We start from the raw sequence: 19,535 nt of genomic DNA on the forward strand, positions 1-19,535 counted from the left end.
AATACTGATTCGTTCTACAACATAGTGGGAGGTCGCAGTTATGTACCACGTTACAAATCATAATGTTTCAGAACCAAGAACAAGTGAGTGGCAATTTAATATATATTATATATTCCTACTTTCGTTTGGAAGTATTTTCTTATTCCTTAGATATTGCAGACTTCGCACAGGGAAGTGCAACAATCTACCAAAATTTTTGTAGTTCTTTCTTCCATTCGACTTCATTTTATATCTCTGCCTTAATTACCCGTAAATATCGCTGCTAGCGTCTAGCGTTAACAACCAGTTCCCCTTTGTGCGTAGCTAGATGAGCTAGTTATGAAGTTAATTTCAATACCCTTGACATTGGCCCAATCCGATGAATATCTTTTATGGGAATATATATGGTTCTTCTTTTTTCTTGTATTTACAACTCGAGTTGAAAAGATTCCAGTATCGCCGCTTGTAATATTTCCCATTGTAGAATGGAACAGTCTGTTGGGCATAAAAACAAAATTTATGTTCTTTAGAAGCAAGAAAGATCTCAAACCATTCATGCTCATTATTAGCTCAGTAATTTGCGAGTAATCTCATTGCGACGTACTCGGTAGCTACCGGAAGCAAAGCTTTACGTGCTGTAATTTTTGTGTAAATAACGACATTGTTATTTAATCTGGCACATACAACTAGGAGGCGAAGAATTAACATTGGCTCTTAACATGTTCGAGCTGAGATAGGCTTACTCATGTTTTTCTGCCACCCCCACTTTCTTTGCGGGTCTTTACACTGGATTACGATACTGCAGATAAACTACCAAGCTCCAAGAAAAGAAATGTTTACATAACATTAGTTCAGAATTTATGAAATACGTACATTAGATGAGGGCTTGATCTTCCTTCTTATTAGTATTACTTACACCGCAACGATAACTTTGGAGTAGTTATTAATTTTTTATCTATCGAATATAATCACTACACATCATATGTCAACATTTTTTGATATTCATGTTGCATGCAATTCACACGGAAATTCGTTTGGAACTGAACTGATTTCTCGATTGTGATAACATTTTAAAGCAGGAGAACTTCAGTTGTAAGTTTAGCATTTTCATGATGCTCAAACAACCACAATTATTTTGCTGGAAGCTATTGCCAATCGAAGTATACAACAAACTGACTTCAAGCTCGCGTGTGCTCGTTGTAATTTCAAAAAGTAGTCCCCACATATACTACCATCATATTAGAACCGATAACATTAAAAGACTCACAAAAGGTTTGAGAGTAATCATTTACTATCAAATAGGAACATGATAATATTTTAATCCTTGCACAGCAACGAAAACGTCTTGTAATTTTTGTTGTTATTGTTGCGGAGGGATATATACACGTTTTTCTCATAACCTCCTTTCGCGCTATTGCAGTGGATATGCGAAATAATGGTGAACGATATACGCGTTCTGATTTATATACGGCTATTTGCAGTGAAACGTAAACAATTCTTGAAGCTACATTGCCTAACGTAGGAATGGAACGACTTTGGTTCAGTTTGGATTGGCTTTCAACCAGTTTCGGGATAACGTAAGCGGTAGCTGTATGTGTTTGCAGTGGCGGGGTGTTGGCAGCAAGGAAGGTTTTGCCTAACATGGCTGCAACGCAAGCTGGAAGCCAACAAAATGAAGTAAAACGTGAGCAAGTGCAAAATGATCAACCTCCAGATTTAAGTAACAGTGTGCTCCAAAATGGTACAGAGAAGAATGGTGGACGCGGAATAACTGGAACTGATAGCTTAGTGAGTACGAAAACAAAAGCATCCGGTCAAAACAGTCTCACCGTTGAGATGAGTCAATATCGACAGGAGTCAGGTACAGGACCTCATATTCACAACAGTTCTGGTAATGGTGAACAAAATTCAGGCGTATCGTCTGTAGATAATAACAAAGTTAATACTGACAGTAAGTCTTTCCCATCGAGTGCAGAACAGTGTGTGATTAGTGATCCGACGTATGGCAAAGGTTCAGACAACAACAGCCAGAATTTGCAGAGTTTTGGTTTAGGTTTTAGTGCAAGAGGTAATTACCACCCTGAACAGCATGGTGCAAGTAATACGGTGCAAAACAGTAGTGATACTAGTAGTTTACAACAAAACCCATTTAGTCAGTTTAACACTCAAATAAGGCAAAGTTATCAAGGTTCCAAGCTAATGCAGACTGGACTAATGCATCCGTCAAGACCTGCAAGTGTTGGACCCATAATGACTGGACACAGTGGCAGTTATCAGCAACAACAGCAGCATCAACAGAGGTACCAGTCAGGACAAGGCATATCTCAGCCTACTGGACCAACACCTACTTTAAATCAGCTGCTGCAGTCGTCTAACCCAGTGCATCGGTATCAGAACAGTTTTGGCGATTATCGAATGTCAAAATCAAATGAACACGGAGCTGTCAACGTGCCATACAATCAGCCAGCAACACCAGCCTCTTCATGGTCTCCTAGTCGGCCAGCAGCGTCGTACAGCCCACACCCTCAGCAGTCAGCAACTCCCATACCTCCAGTGATAACTGTAAGTTCTTTTAATTCTTTGCTGGTGTTTGAACAACTTTTTTATTTTTTAAATCATTTGTTTTGTTTATCTGCCCTTTCACCAAGCATGCAGCAGTGTGTAAAAAATTTCCCTACTTTTACTGTTTCCAAGTGAATATTTATGTTCCATCTTATAGTAAAAGTAATATTCTAAACATTTAGACTTTTTAAGCTGACAATAACTTTTCTGCTGAAAGTTAAACTGTTTTAATGGATTCAAAACAATGTTGTTGACATTGTTTTGTTTGTTTTGTTAGAAGGTTTTGTTTTGATTTCAGAAATCATAAAACACATAAGATGTTACTTATGTATTTACTTAAATATCACGTCTTCCTGTTAGCTATTGAGAGTTCTGTTATAAATAATGTTATTCAGTTTACAGTGTGGTGTCAGCATTATTTGAGTTCATACTCTTGAAGACAGTAGTGATGAGAAGAGAGGTCAGCTTCAGTTCCCTAATACAAATTATAAGAGTGAAATTTTGAAGAATTTGCACAGTGGTATTTATTTCCCAAGGGTCAGAAACTGTCAGTATGAAAAATGTTAACATAAAAAATTACATACTGGTATCAGTTGTGCTGATTTTCAGCCTTTAACTGTATATTCATCCAGTGTACCATTCATGTTTCTCTGAAACTGAGTAATAAAATACCAATTGGTTCGTTACCAGTGATCTTGAAACAGTAATGTAATGATGTTGTGTTTACACACTTTCCCATCTAGATTTGAAGTTACTTATTTACAACATTCATTGTTAATGGTGGGTGTATTCAGTGTTGCACACAATGGGCAGCTGCTACTTTTTGTTTTCTTCATGTAACAGAGTAGCTTATACAGACTTAGCTGCATTACTTCCAGGATGCAGAGGCAAATTTGTTTATATTGGAGGTGAAAAATATGCAGATTGCTCTTATACTGTGTAATTATGTCATTTGGGTGTATTTATTTCCTTTACCATCTTTCTCCCTCTTGTTTATGATATACACTACAATAGTTCAGATATTTGTTTAGTTGACACAACCCCGTTTGCTGTTAGCATGGTGTTCTTGTACAATCACATTTTCTGTCAATAGGGAATTTGGTTACTGATCCTAGTTTCATCATCGTGTTTCCTAATATAATTATTTTGTGTGTGAGTAATTGCATATACAGTAAATTTCCGTAGTTACTCTGGGTAGGTGATATTAAATTCAGCTTTCCCATAATATGATATTAAAAAGTGAAGTGTGCATTTAATGTAAACAAAGGTCATGAATTCATTTGTATACAGACTACTTTTTGTGTGTTTTCATGCATATCACAAAAAGTGTTCCCAGATTATTTTAAATTATTATGAATATTTCTTACAATAATTTATTTATCCACTGGACTTTTAACATTTCCATAACATTAGGTCATAACACATGGATTACACACATTGGCACAGTACCAAAACACCAACGACATACATACTAATGAGAATTGTGCATTCACACAGCTTGTTGTCAGTTTTATTTCTTTGTTGAAATGAGTCTATGTAGTTTAGTAATGATATTGCAAACATAATCCTTAAACTTCTGGAAGTATACATTGCCGCTATGCAGTAGATATTTATTCAACAAAATTTAACATTTAATAACAAAACAATGAATTTTTGAGTAAATTGCCATCTAGGGACTAAATTATCACTTCCTCTACATGTACAGAGAATGAAAGTTCATACAGAGAGCTGTCTAATAATAAATATAAATTTCATTTGTTGCCGCAGATATGAATCGTGTTTTTTCCGAAATGATTGTCTTCGAAGAAAATTAATATATCACATCTAATCATAACAACAAGGTTTCTCCCTGCCTTCCCCCCACCTCCCTCAATTGTTTGTGGTCCTTTTCGGTACAAAATGTTCCTTCATCAGAAATGATCAACTACTGTTAATAATTTCAACTGCATTAAATTGCGTGACCTTCCTGATCAATATAATGATAAGAAAATAAGTAATTTCTGTTTATTTCATCACAGCTGAGTAAAATGTTAGCAGGACTGATGTGTGAGTAGCCTGAACGGTGACTGACTGGCTATGAGGTGGCGGAATGGTATTATGCACTTCAGTTAATCCTTTGTGTTTATAACTGTCTGTTCTGTTGGTCCAGTAGGCTGGACAGTTAGTTTTTTTAATCACAGCAAATCAATATTTGTGATGTTATAACTTTCAAGTACAAGTGCTATTGGGAACTTGAAAAAATGACATCACAAATATTCCAAAAGTGGAATACGTTAAATGGACCACTTATCTCGCCTCTCCTTAAGGTTTGTTTACTGAGCCATCATGACTTATTTGGAAAGGGGAAACATCTTTATTCCTTATTTTACGTTTTTGTTTTAAATACTGAATGTAATCACACTTCGGTGTTACATAGCGTATTTTACTGCATGAAAATCAGGACAGTGAGACATGAAAAAAAAAATTTAACTTGAAAATCTGTACAACACCTTGTTATATAATTACAATCAGATGTTCTTGTTGTGACAAAATTTGTGTTTACTATTTTGACTTATAAGGAGGCTTTGAGCATCAACTGTAAGTTATGTTTACTGACACATTACTCATTTCACAGATAGTTACAGGACGCTTAATATTGACTTACATATGTCATTCAGAGCCCTACATGTTAGATGTCAGCAATAGTTGTAGATAAGTGTACTTTCAATTCTTTTCCTATAATTTCCTCCTCCTCAAACACAAAGTTAGTGTAGGTATACTTGTATGGGGATCTTGCATTTAGGTTCTTAAAACAGCTTCTTGTCACTTACTGCCAGTTGTTTTATAATTATAATTTTTAGACTACAGAAAGCAACATTAAACATGTTTGAGAGATTTGTGAAGGTGTGAGTGCCATTTGTAATTGAGGCTATTTATAAAGAAGTGGTCCATTACATGAACAGTTGTTATGTTCAGGATATCTGTCACAAAACTAGTTCTCCACGCAGTGAATGATAGGTGACCATCCACATAAGCTAATGCAATTTGACTACATTGAGTGCAACTGCAGTGACAAATTATTAATCAATGTCATTCAAATACCACCTTATTTGACCATTCAAAACAACTGAAGCTGGGATAACCACTGAAATGTGTAGTGGGGAAAGGAGAGCCAGATTCTAAATCACTGGATAGATTCTGAGAATGTATGGATTCTGTATGATGTAAGATAGGGGACCAAGAAGCATGTGTAACCTGTCTTCTAGACTTCTCATAGTCGTGGAAACCATGTTATTTTCATACAACTACAGAAACTGCAAAAATAAAATAAATAAATAATTTTAAAAAGTAGACTTTTCATTTTTATGAGACTTTTATTGACAAGAGAGCTTTCCAGAGGTAGTCAGTGAATTCCAGGAGTGGTTCAACATTATATGGAGGGCTGGTTTTAAAATATCCCTCCGCCACATGGTGTAAGCTGGTTTGCGGAGTATAAATGTAAAACGGAAAGTGCCATCACACTTCAATCTAAGGATACATTATTCAAGCACAATGGCCACAGCAGTAAAATTACGAGTACAGAGTGAAGTAGACTGGTAGTACATTTTACTACACAAAAACTCTGAATAAGTTAAAATGGAAGGACATATAACAAGAAGAAAAATTGAATAGTCCGATACCACACCATTTGCTTTGATCCTGACATCATTGGTAACTCATTGAAGTACAATATGCATAAAATGTACATCATTATAAGAACTATAGCTATTCGCATGACATTACCTATGATGGCTTGTCTGACTCGCAACCAAACTGTCATGTTTCAGCTTAACCTAGACTTTGGCTTACACTACAAATCATTAAGTCAGTTCAGCTAAGGTTTTGTATTAATATGTGTTGGCTTAGATGACTCACTACCAAACTGCCACCCTCCAACTTAAACTATACCTCTAACAAACAAACATATCAGAAAAATAATAAACAAGCAAGATAAATATTGCCACTGTTCTGTTGTATCTCTGTTTACGTATGCCATCGCACATAACATCATTTCATCATGGTTTAAACAAACATGAGGTTTTGCCAGGTTCAACCCATCCCTAAAAATGATATAAGCTGTCATCCTCCACACATCATATGGTGGCTTGTTGGCTACGAATTAGGTCTTATTCCTACAAAAGTGTTCACATACCATTTTTGAACTGATGGAATATTTTTTTTTTCAATTATTGTTAATGAAAATTCAGAAAAGATAGTCATGTTTATTTTGTTGTGTTCAATTGCGTGCTGCCACTATGTTTTTCACATCACTGTCGCAAATTTTAATTGCAGAAAAGAAATAGTGAGTTACGCACTGAGGTGACAAGTCATGGGACGTTGATATGCACATATACAGATGGCGGTAGTATAGTGCACATGAGGTATAAAAAGGCACTGCTTTGGCAGAGCTGTCATTAGTACTCAAGTGTTTCATGTGAAAAAGTTTCTGCTGTGATTGTGGTCGCACAACAGGAGTTAATAGACTTTGAACGTAGAGTAGTAGTTGCAGCTAGATTTATGGGGCATTTCATTTCGGGAATTATAAGGCAATTCGGAAATACGGAAGCATCCGATCCTGCCCGTCTGCTTTGACCCATGACGTCACAAATATGGCGGAAACGACGATAAACCACGATTCCAATATGGCGCATATAAAGTCGTTATGTACACATTATGAGGACAAAAATACGTCAAAAAACAAACACACACACGTTCCACAAAATATATATAGCTCAACAGCAGCTCCCGATCTCATAAATTGGGATCAAACACTTCCTTTGACCTATATAGCTCAACAGTAGCTCCCGATCCCATAAATTAGGACCTAAAATTTCCCTTGACCTATATAGCTCAAAAACATCTCCCGATACCAGTACCAACATTCACAGCCACACATTGGGATCGAACACTTCCCCTGACCTGTTATCCTTATGACATCTCCACATACAGCCGTCCCTGGTTCGAGACGCTGGAACTTTAAGTAAGCCTCATTTCTTCACGACATACTGAACACTTCACGACTTCATCCAAAAACCCGAATAGTTGAAGAAATTTTATTAGAGACAACGCACTGTCCCCCATAGTAGCTGAAAACCGAAAACTGTTGACCCTGTCAGTCATATCCATATCTACCAAAGACATAAAAAAAAAAAAAATTACCAAAATTGACACACGACGCCACACTTGCAAACTAAACCAAAAACATCACCTAACACACCACCAGAGAGCACCACCGATCGCATCAAAACGACACCTACAAACATGCCACTCTCACAAACTAAACTCCGTGCTGTCGTGACGTCACACACCACAACAGCCTTACGTCACGGGTGTGATTGGATACTTCAGTCGACCCGGCAATTCAATATTCCAAGATCCACAGTGTCAGGAGTGTGTGAAGAATACCAAATTTCACTCATTTTCTTTCACCGCAGAAAATGCAGTGGCCAGTGGCCTTCTCATAACAACCAAGAACAGCAGTGTTTGTGTAGAGTTGTCAGTGCTAAAAGCCAAGCAACACTGCAAGAAAGAGCCACAGAAATCAGTGTGGGCTGTACGACAAACATATCCATTTGGACGGTGTGGTGAAATTTGGCAATAATGGGCTAGGGCAGAAGACACTAAAGTGAGTGCCTTTGCTAACAGCATGATATCCCGTGGAGCGCCTCTCCTGGGCTGATGACCATGTCAGTTCTACCCTAGACGACTGGAAAACCGTGGCCTAGTAGATGAGTCTCAATTGCTGTTGGTAAGAGCTAACATTACAATTTGAGTATGACACTGACTCTACAAAACCATGGATCCAGGTTGTCAACAAGGCACTTTGCAAGCTGGTTGTGGCTCTGTAATGGTTTGGGCTGTGTTTAAGTGGAATGGACTGGGTCCTCGTTATGCTCAGCTACTTGGAGATCATTTGCAGCCACTCATGGATTTCATGTTCTCAAACAACGATGACAATGTGTCATGTCACCGAGCCACAACTGTTTGCTATTGGTTTAAAGAACATTCTGGATAATTCGAGCAAATGATTTGGCCATCCCGATCACACGGCACAAATCCCGTCAAAATTCCTAGGTCATAATTGAGAGATCAGTTCGTGCACAAAATTCTGCACCGACAGCACGTCTGCGATTGCAGATGGCCATAGGGGCAGCGTGGCTCTATATTTCTGCAGTGGACTACTAATGTCTTGTTGAGTCCATGGCGCTTCAAGTTTCTGCTCTATGACATTATGAGGTACCCCACAACTTTTATCTCCTCAGTATATTTAAAATTCACATTCTGAGAATAGAATTTTCTGTGTGTTCTAGTGTATAATAGAATTTGACTTAGAGGTGGAGTAACTTGATACCAATTTTGTGCTGTGTCTTGTCTTGTTTTTCCCTCTCAAAGGAAGAACTGTTTTCGATTATGCCATTAATTTGTCCATCACTTCATTGAAATCCAGTGGCAGAAGGTTGTAATTGTAGAAGTTTAAACTGAAAATTAGCATAACAGTTCAATGGTAGCATGAAAAGGGTTTTATTTGTGTTTACAAAACCACCATGTTTTAGTTAATGTAACACTTCTCTAATATGAAACACCAACTACTTGTCACTTTACAAACTTTTACTAAGCATATGTTGTGAATTATTATTCATGTTCAAGTAATTTTTAATAAGGTGAGATTAGGTTTAGCAATGGCCATGTGAATTCCAAATGTTGGAAAGAGAAAGATGGCTATGGTCATTTAAAATACAGTACTGATGTGTATGTCATATTTTTAGACTTTTAGATTGTAGATGATGTCAGTAGGAATGAAAGACAAAATACACAAGGCAGGTGTGTTGTCATTGCATTTTCTAAGGGGACACCTAAACCCTGTGCAACTTTTAAGAGTGGTGGTGTCAAAAGTCTGTCGTGGGTACATCAGTTACAGTAAAAAAGGTACTGCTAGGTTCAGCTGCCATCGTAAATGATATTTACATTACTGGGACTGTTAGCTAGGACTGTGACAGTCAATGGAAGAGCAGTGAATCATAGCCAATTAGATTTGGAGAACAACAACACATGTGTATCAACACTACCTGGAAAGTCTCTCGCTGTGGACTACAGAAGTTACCCACCCACATGAGTAACTCTGCCAACCACATGTCACAAAAATTAGTGTCAGTATAGAAATACTGCTATTAGAATTTGGCACAGCAGGTACAATGGAATCTGCCCCCTAATGTGTTGGAGCTTATGTTGATGTGATTAAAATAGCCTTCAGCTCTTGATGTTTAGCTATTAGATGAGGAGGAGAGAGTCTGAGAAATCAGCTTCCCCTTCTGTGTCATCAATGGCAGAGCTGTTGTGTGCCCTGTTGCCATGCCATCGGTAAACATTATAATGTTTTGTTGAGTGTGAGTTGCATCGATATAGTGCAGACACCACGTGCTGTCGGCAATATCATTCTACACTTGCTCTTTGGTTAGCAATTGGAAGTTACTTCATCACACTATAATAGTAGAGGAAATGTGAATTGAAAAATTCATGAATTGATTTAACCCTTGAGCTAGATAGATACACACCTGAGGGAAACAAAATCTTCGTATCAGAGGTGTTTACGTGTTATCAGTTGGGGAGCATTCTACAGATATATTCTTCACTGACCAAAAATACAGTATCTCACTACGCCTGCGGAGTCTCAGATTGCTTCAAGAGGATTTTTACCCATGCTTTAGGTCAACTGTCCTTGAAAAATAAGTGAGCGTGTATGGGATAATATGAACTGGGATTTATGTGGCTTTACCCCTGCTATGTCCCAGTTTTCATAAGTTGCCTGGAGTGTGGTTATTATGCATAGTATACCCACAAACATATTTTTTTTTTTAATCCTCTGGTTCTCTTTACCACGCCAAGTCATCTTTGTCATGAGGGTAGCATACTTCCTGTTGTACATGTAGCATTTTGATGCACTACTCATGTGAGTTACAACATGAATGCTTCCACTGCTGTTTTTTGCCAGTTATATTGAATTAACTCCATGTAATAAAATTTATGTTAAACAAGATACTAAGTAATAAATTCATCACTCTTAAGGGTTATTTCAGCAATTTAAGTAATACAGCTAGTGAATGGTCTATCAGTGGTAGTCACATATGTTACTCTGAAAGTTTGTTTAGTTCTTATGGATTGATAACACATTTGATCTTTCTCATGGGAATGTTGTGCCGCTCCTTTGTATATTATTGAATACCGTACAGTATCTGTACATTAGTTTGTGGTGAGGTGCAACCCACAACTAGTTTTAGGAATTATAACAGTAGTATTATTTCCTGTGCCTGAAAATTCCTAATGGTAAAGCTACCCGTGCAATACTACGTGGGATGGCAACTCCACTATGCAGTATGGTGCATGTAGCAATTGTACCACATAGGAAACTGCTCTCATGTATCATTAGACTGAAAACTGGCTGACGGTGGTGTTGATTGATAATCCAGATCTTCTGAATGTAGTGCCTCTCACGAAAAATACCAATGAAACTTCATGACTACACCAATGTCATCTGAGTGTGTGTGGGGTAAATGTGTAATCTGGGTATCCTGTTAGCGAGTTTTTGTTCAATTTGTTTCTCAACCCATTGTTAAGCCTTTATTGATGCTAGTTGTCCACCTTACTATTGTATGTTGTTTTGATATTAATTTGCAGTCAGCAGCAAGAATAACAGAACAAAATTTCGGGTTTCTTTTAAGCTCTCCCTTATGTAAAACACAATGTATTTCTTTTTTATTTGCCCAGACATGTTTCAGTACCAATGTTCTGTACAGTGACATTAGTACTGCTTCAGTTTCAAGGATGATGAGAAGACTAAATTTAAGGATGTTGTTGTTATTGTCCCAGAATATGTCTTAACTGTTTCAGGTAAATAGAGAGATCTCACAGAGAACAGCCAGCTTATGCTTGATACCTCTCCTGTCACTTTGCTTGTTGCTACTCCAATGAAGTTCTGTCATACTTTCACCTCTTCCTTCCAGCTCACATTTCACTTCACCCTAATGCAAGTTTTTCCAAGCAGCTTCACATACATGCAGGCCATGAGATGCTCATGTTCTTGAAGAATTATAGAGCTTAATATTCAAGGGTAATGCCAAGTTGGAGTGAGGAAACATTGGTTTCATAATTTTAAGAAGTTGTCACTCTAGGGAGCTGAAAAATAGTGCACACTAAGTCTGACCAAAAAGTGTTTTGCATAGTGGACTGTTATTTCAGTGAAGCACATTGAAGTACCTTGCTCAGACATCCATATGCAGGTATCTGTTTATCACTCAAGTCAAATGCTGGGTGCTGGGGTGGTTCCATCAGTAAGGACACAGGTGATTCAGTGCCCTCTAGACCACTGCTTTGACTCGAGTTATTACTGTGACAGTGAAGTATTAAAACCTGATATTAAAATAAAGGAATAGTAACTAGACTATGTCACACTATGAAGATGCTGTTTTTTGAAAATCCAATGTTTCATTACTGTGGTGTATAAATTAGCACAATACAGAAGGAATGGTGTGCTCTCACCCCAATAAACCAGTTGCTATATGTCTGATGGAAAATTTAGCCAGTAAAGTAGTGTTTCCACCATCAAACGATAATTTAGATCTCTTTAATTCATCCTAAAACATACAACACAACAGATGGTTGTGCACCCCCCCCCCACCTCCTCCCCCCTCCCTCCCCACACACGAGACAGAGAGAGATATGCCAATTTCTTATGAGATTAAAATACTTAGGTCATAAGCACAATTTCTCTGTCAGGAATGTTTCAATTGGTTACTAGCTTCCTCGTGGTTTTAAAGGCTAATAGTCCAGCATACAGACCACTTGACTATGTTGAACATCTTGCACTGACTACACTTGATGGATGACAAATTGCGTTTGGTAATGCTTTCATAATTATTGTAGCTGTAACTTCAGGGTGGGTTCTCAAACTACCACATATGAAAGTTTTTTACTGGTGCATTCATCTGTCATTTTTGCATGAGCATTTACAATTAAGTGAGTCACTCAGAGACACAAAGAACAAAGCGTTTGTCACTGCTGCGACCAGTAATAAACAGCCTGCAGACTTTCCACTGAAAATGAGAATAATAATGAATCAACATGCAATGGTAGACATTTGAATTACACGGGATTTACTTCAAACAGTGTTAGTGCCAATATCAGCTAATGTATGTTCGCCTTTGTATTAAGTGGCAGCTTTACGTGAATGATTATGTGATTAAATCCATAAAATCCACGTAATTTTGCAGTGAGACTGAGTGTTTAACAGATTGTGTCTACGATAACATCAGATATGCAGATAATCCCTTGAAGAAGTGAACAATATTTGATAGCCTGGGATTTACTATACCACATAATAACATTTAATTGTTTAGGTAGTTTGACTGTTTCCCATAGCACACTGTGTGCTGCCTCGTGGGTTGAGGGGTATTGCTCATTTCATCACCACACAGACTGCATTTACAGGGTAACAGTTGTGTGGCTGGTGGCAAGTATTTGGGCACTGCCCCTGAACATATTTCACTGTGAGCAAGCTTGTCAGTTCAGGTGGTTGCCTGTCACTAATAATATTTTCCAGGTTAGCTCCTGACGAAAGACTGCCATGTCAGCTGTTAAGTAAAAGAATCGTATCATATCATTTGTGGTAACAGTTAAGTGACAGTAAAAACACATTATTAGAATTTGCACAGCTCTCCTCTTTTTCAGAAGACATGAGATTGTGGTATGTTAGTGTCTTTCACCAGACAGGCATGAATGTGGTATGCCCATTGTGCTTTATTGCAAAGTGCAGTGGAAACGAAAGGGAGATTAACTTTATTTTAGCTTCTTGCTGCTTAGTGAGCACCCACAATTTTCTGTCGCTGTCGAGTTAGTGGAGTGGAGATCCATCCAAACAGTAAAAGTGGAGGCATTCAGCACTCTCAAAAGAACCACGATGTAGTAGCGTCGGTAGTCTGTAATTTAGAGTGGACACACGGTGAAGTTGCACGAATAAATATTGCAGAGTCATCAGAAGTTTCTGGGAGTTGTGGAAGATTCTAGGGAGCATCGTAAGATCAAGAATTTATAGGACAAGATGGAAGACAGGTGACCGCGGAAATGATCTGGGGAAATGTTGAAGGAAACTGGAAGAAAGGGTTGCGGACAGTAAGGCAAGCTCCAGGCCGCGCCGCAGTTGCTCTTTTTTTTAATGTCATTTTGCCGATTCAGCGAATGCCACATGAGACACCACCACAGGGTTAATGGTCGTCTTTGGCGTTTTCAGTCAAATGCACACAGTGTCCTCTGCAGTGGACTGCATGCATTTTTAGCCTCAGAACTGATTGAAAATGTCAAAAAACAGCTGTCCACTGCAGTGGACACGGCGCACCACTATGTTAATGAGAACGGATTGCAGGTTCGTCTCAAATCTACAGTTACCGAAGACCGTAGTTGAGACGACGAAATCTCAAATGGTCTGCGTCCTTCTTGTTCAGACTGGGTTCATCACTACAAAAATACCACCTTTGATTGTGGTCTGAAGTAAACCTAAAATGGGACAGTTTTGTTTGCAACTGTGAGACTGCATCAATGAGTATGTAGAATTCATTTTTGTTGGTGTCATGACAGAGTGCGCTGACCTTGTAGCCGGAAAGAGTGCGATTCAAATACCCACCCGGACATCTTTAATTATCCTGCGGTTTCCCTGTCGCTTGGTCCGAATGCTGGGATATTTCCTTAAAGCCACGGCTGGTTTCCTTCATCTCTTCTCTGTTCACAGTCAGTGCTTTGTGTCGTCTGACGTCGACGGGGCGTTGAACCCTAGGCACCGTCCTTTCGAAGGAGCTGGAGACTTTTATGCGGAAATGACTGTACGATTTTGTTCTGTTTCAGTTTTAGAAGCCGCTAAACAAGATTACATTGTAAAAAATGTGACGCATTTACTCCTAGTGCACAGACGCTGTGACCGTTAGCATCGACGCTCGTAACAGTATGTGCGTTCCGTCGATAGCTTCGCGAACGCGCAGCTCGATTCGGGGCAGCCACAGCTGTTACTGCAGCACTCTCTCATTTTCGCTCCTCTCTTACGGAGATGCAGGTTCATTTTCGTACGCTACGCATGAAACGTCACCGTAGTGGCGCTGTTACTTGTGGCTCGCTCCCACATTTCTGCGTCTTGGGAGAATGTACATCAATTCCGAATATCTCTTACGGTAACATTGTGAATCTTGAGTAAATGTTTAATCCTATGGTGAAATGCCGTAAATGAAGCACGAGTCTGTGTGTGCAGAGGGTTTCATCTTCAAATCTCAACGAAACTACTTTCCATCATTTTTTCCCTATGGTGGAAAAACTGATTGGATGAAAACTGTCGTATATAAATGGCACAAATCTGCTTGGCCGTTATTGCCTAAATAAATATTGTCTATAAAACTGGCTGCTTGCAACTATGTTCTTTTCACTGCATACACAAGCATATAATTCCACCAAACTTAGCCCGTTGAATACCATAATATTATGTACTTTCTAACAGAGCTGCTGAAGTTCCGTGCGATTGACTCAAGAAGTATTTGAAGCCGGTTAATATGAGGATGTGTGACTGCGCCGCGTCACACTACGACTGAAAGAACCGAGCGAGGTGGCGCAGTGGTGATTGATTTTGCACTCGGATGCCAGCCCTAAAGTTCCACGTGGACCATAGAGATTTAGGGTTTCCCGCAGTTTCCATAAAACGTTTAAAGTAATGCCGGGACGCTTCGTTTGAAAAGAACACGACCGATTTGATTCCCAGATCCGTAACGTCATCGTCAACGGGACGTTAAGCCCCAACCTTCCTTTCTTTCTTCCAACTAAACGAATTTGTGTTTTGGTAGAGAGAGAGAGAGAGAGAGAGAGAGAGAGCACGAGCACGAAGATGATGATACGCGCTAACACTGGCCCGGATCCCATGTTAAGCTGTAGTTTCTCTGACAACTCGGGTGACCCGTTCGTACGTCTAAGGTAAAGGAATTCCAACTCTAATAGGAGGATCATATCGTGTAAGCAGTTTGGCGTGGATGGCTGGTTTACATGAGAGGCGGTGAAATATGCTGAAATTGATTTCAGCCGCCATTGGTTTACTCGTGTTATGCATGCTGGCAGCTCTTCTCTAGAAACAGTCATCGCTGGTTTAGTCGCAATAACGCCGTCTTTCACTAGCACAGGTGGAACAGGAACCTCTTACCTGGTGATGTTTCCCCGATTTCTTGTCACAACGCATGGGGTTTAACGCTTTATTAAGCGCACTTCTTTCACACACGTATATTTGCGAATATTCGTTACGTACGTTGGAGTATATTTTCGACAGGATGTTATTGTGAAAAATGCACCTCAAGCCGACAAGCGTTACGTGGGGCTGTAAAATATATCTTTTGTTTACCTTATGAAATTTTGGCCATAATAGATGTTTTTGAAATTTTGGGTTGGGTTTAGTCCGTAATCTTTATGAGGAACGGAGTGAAATGGGTATAGATTCAGGCCTTTTGTTTCAGTGGACAGCAGTTACCGGTTGCCGTAACCTAAAAAGAAGTGCTGTAAATGTGCAATGCTCGTTAGTGGTGCAAGGTGTGCCTTACACGTTACTTAAAAGTGCTGTTCTCAACCGCCACAGTATAATATTAAATACACAGATGCAAGCCCCATATTACAATGAATTAACGTAAGTAGCTTTAATCTCATTCATACTCTGTTGGACAGCCAAACCATTAACTTAGACTTTTCCTTACTTCATAATTTTGAAAAAAAAAATCTTTGGTCCCGTCCTACGAAATAGGTTACCATTTATTCGTCGCCAAAATCGTGTACTGATGGAAAAACTACCGCGTTAGTGAAGTCTCGTGAGATATATCAGGAATGTTACCTCAGAATATACTGTGCTACAAGGTACAGCACGAGGACTTATTGTGTTTTTGCTTTTATTGTCGACTGTAAACTCTTTAATGATGGAGTGATTGTAATCTGTATTCGTGGCTTTTTAGACAGTTTTTATTTTTATTGATCCATTACGTAGTTCCACTGCAACTACAGGCTTCTGTGGCAGACTTCCGCACCCTGCCCCATATTCCCAGATCCTTTAAGGGGGTAGGACGTCAAACTGGCCGACTTGGAGCAGGAGAGGCACCACACTACATTTTAATTTCCACTGTTTAAACTTTTACAAATAAATTCATAAAACTTTGTCAGCATGACCAGGAAGAATTCAGGATTCACACTAATAACAGTGGAAGTTCAAAACCATAACAAAATAAACTTTTTACATGTGATATTTCATTATTTTTTCGCTTACTATTGGATGCATTTCTTCATAAGTAAAGGGATTCGTCGATGAATTTTGCACAGCATACAAGCCATACGTACAGGTGTATGAAACTATAGAATTTACTTAATTTATGAATTAATTAATGAGCTGTTACGTTTTAAACTTCATGTTTAGAAAAAATCCAAATTTTATTGTTAATTATCTCCATTTTGACCACAGTTTTTAATAGATTTGGAAAACTCTAGAGTTTCATATACCCGTAAGTTTGGTTTGTATGCTGTGCAAAATTCATCAAAGAATTTCCCTTACTTATGAAGAAAAGTGTACCTATAGCAACAAATGAAGCCAATAGTAACTGAAAAAATGATGAAATTCCGCATGTAAAATTTTTTTTGTTATTTTTATGAACTTCCACCGCTGCGAGTGTGAATCCTGGATCCTTCCTGTTCATGCTGACAGTTTTATGAATTTATCTATAAAACTATAGACAGTGGAAATTAAAATGTTCTGTGGTGTCTCTCCTGCTCCAAGTCGGCCCTTTTGACGTCCTACACCCCTTAAGGATACCGATGTAATCTCCGTTATGCTAAAACTTTCTCCAATGAATACCGCGGTGAAACTAGTGTAAGACCAACACACATTTACGTTCTTCGAATCAGAATTACTTCAGCCGTCCACCTGTTGCTATCTGCTTGAACAAGACATAGCGTAGGGGGTTATGCCCTTTACCTTACATGGCTTACAATTTTCCTTTTTTTCCGAGATAATACTTTTTCTTTTATTGCAGTAAGAACGTTCGTTATTACGTAGTCAGGCAAACTGGACTTCTTTATATAGTAACAATTCATTCAGTGACAACAGGGAAAAGGTAGGTGAGAGGTAACCCATTTAAATTCCTTAGACGTTTTGATACTGCTTTCATTAGAATATTTATTTAGAGTGGTTTTGCAAGCACAAACAACGTCAACTACGTATACCATTAGTGACATATAAGGCATACGGTGGGTGCCATTCCAGTTCTGACGGTGCGAAAAATAACAAAATTCTGCCCAAAGTAATGAACGAAGCAATTCCATGGAATTTTTATTTGTTATACATCTCAATATATGTGATTAGTTGCTGCCATATCAATATAATCTGGATCAAAATATAGTTTTCATTTTGTTCCAGTGACATCCCTTGCGATAGGAGATAGAATTTTTCTCTTCATTGTAAGGACGACACCTTCTTAGTCTTGCCGCTTCCGAACTTGGGCGAGAAAGTCTCAAGTGATAGCCAGTATGCACATTTTTTTTAAAGTGCATTTTTTTCACATGTAAACAACGGAAAGGAAATCCATAGCACATACTGCGTCATCGCAAAACCGTTGACTGTTGCTTCAGAGATCTAGCCCGTTTCCGGCCCAACAATCCCATTTCACATTCCCCAAGTAACTCAAACATTTGGCGATGGCGATTCCTTGTAAAATTCTATCTACTTCAAATGGTTTGCCTTAGTCCGCTTTGTGTCGCACACGCTACAGCTACTACGACATTTACGGAAGTCCTGGCTCGGAGTCATGCCGATTTGGGAAAGGCGCCAGAAAGTCTCGAGTAGACGCAGTGTATTGCTTCCGTCTGAAGCGATCTCATAAGCTGGTGGCGAGCGCCGCGAGTTATGTACGTGTTGCGTAAGAGAACGCGAGTCAGCTGCAGCTAGCTGGGGGACGTAGCGCGCTTTTTTTTTGCCCGGGCCCAGTGTGCGCGCAGAGCGTCGCGCGCGCCGTCATTTCGCCGAATACGGCTGACCTTCACGCTCTGTCCAAGTTACGTTCTGGGTCTAGCTCGCGCGTTTATCGTTCTGGAAATCCATGCCGTTATTCTCGGAATCCTGTATTTGGAGGGCTTGTTTAAGAATGACGCGGAAAAATAGCTTTTCATTGTTCTTTGGTTAGGATGTCAATGGTGAACAGTTTCCTATGCCATTGATAAATTATATGAGGCTGTGCAGAAGAAAAGATATACTGTCAAAACAGTCATTTTCTTGCGACCATAAAGCTAATGTGTTTGTTCCTTCGCGTAGGGGGCTAAGAAAAAGTAGTCACCCTTGTTCCATTTGGTGAACTCACGCGCGCACATGGGCAAAAACTGAATGGAAATCTCCACACACTTCACTCAAATTTATTGTACTTTGTGTTTGTAAATGTTACAGCTCAGAATTATAAAATTAAATACACAATAATTTTTTATCCTAAAATCGATGTAGCAGGGTAAGGAGGCGGGTGCGTCACCTAACTGCTAGCTATTCTGGTCCCAACGCAGCCAGAATCGTGAATATTCGCCGGGTAAGTCCATTCGCTTGCAAGGGGAGGCCGGCAGTCCCACCGTTCACTCATAATCATTCGTACGGCGGTGCAAGCCGTACCATTAAATTTCGCAGGACTACGAGAAAACTTTGTTTTGTATAATTTGCTTTCAGTTCATTTTCGGATTACAACAACGCTCTTAAATGCGGAAAGTTTACAGGAAACGTTCGAGTGAGTAGCTAGCTACCCGTGTGCACCACCAGATGTCTCCGCTAGTATCGACCGAGGAACTGTGGCGGTGTTCTCACGTAGAATACTCGCTTTTCTCGTGTCAGCTACTTTTTGTGACATTCGAATATAGTAAACCAGTAGGCAGTTGGATTAGTGAAAAATACTTTT

The 19,535-nt window shown here is 39.1% G+C and overlaps 1 protein-coding gene across 1 annotated transcript in view; it reads left to right on the plus strand.

The window, feature by feature from the left end:
- Window positions 1-1,412: 1,412 nt before the first annotated feature.
- LOC124722345 (putative uncharacterized protein DDB_G0291608) overlaps window positions 1,413-19,535 on the plus strand; it is a 74,637-nt gene continuing 56,514 nt past the window's right edge. The window contains exon 1 of the mRNA XM_047247518.1: window positions 1,413-2,541. Coding sequence (XP_047103474.1) covers window positions 1,621-2,541 — 921 coding nt within the window. The 5' untranslated portion in view covers window positions 1,413-1,620. The remainder of the gene's footprint in view (window positions 2,542-19,535) is intronic.

This window comes from Schistocerca piceifrons, chromosome X (genome assembly GCF_021461385.2).
Source record: "Schistocerca piceifrons isolate TAMUIC-IGC-003096 chromosome X, iqSchPice1.1, whole genome shotgun sequence".
Lineage (NCBI taxonomy): Eukaryota > Metazoa > Arthropoda > Insecta > Orthoptera > Acrididae > Schistocerca > Schistocerca piceifrons.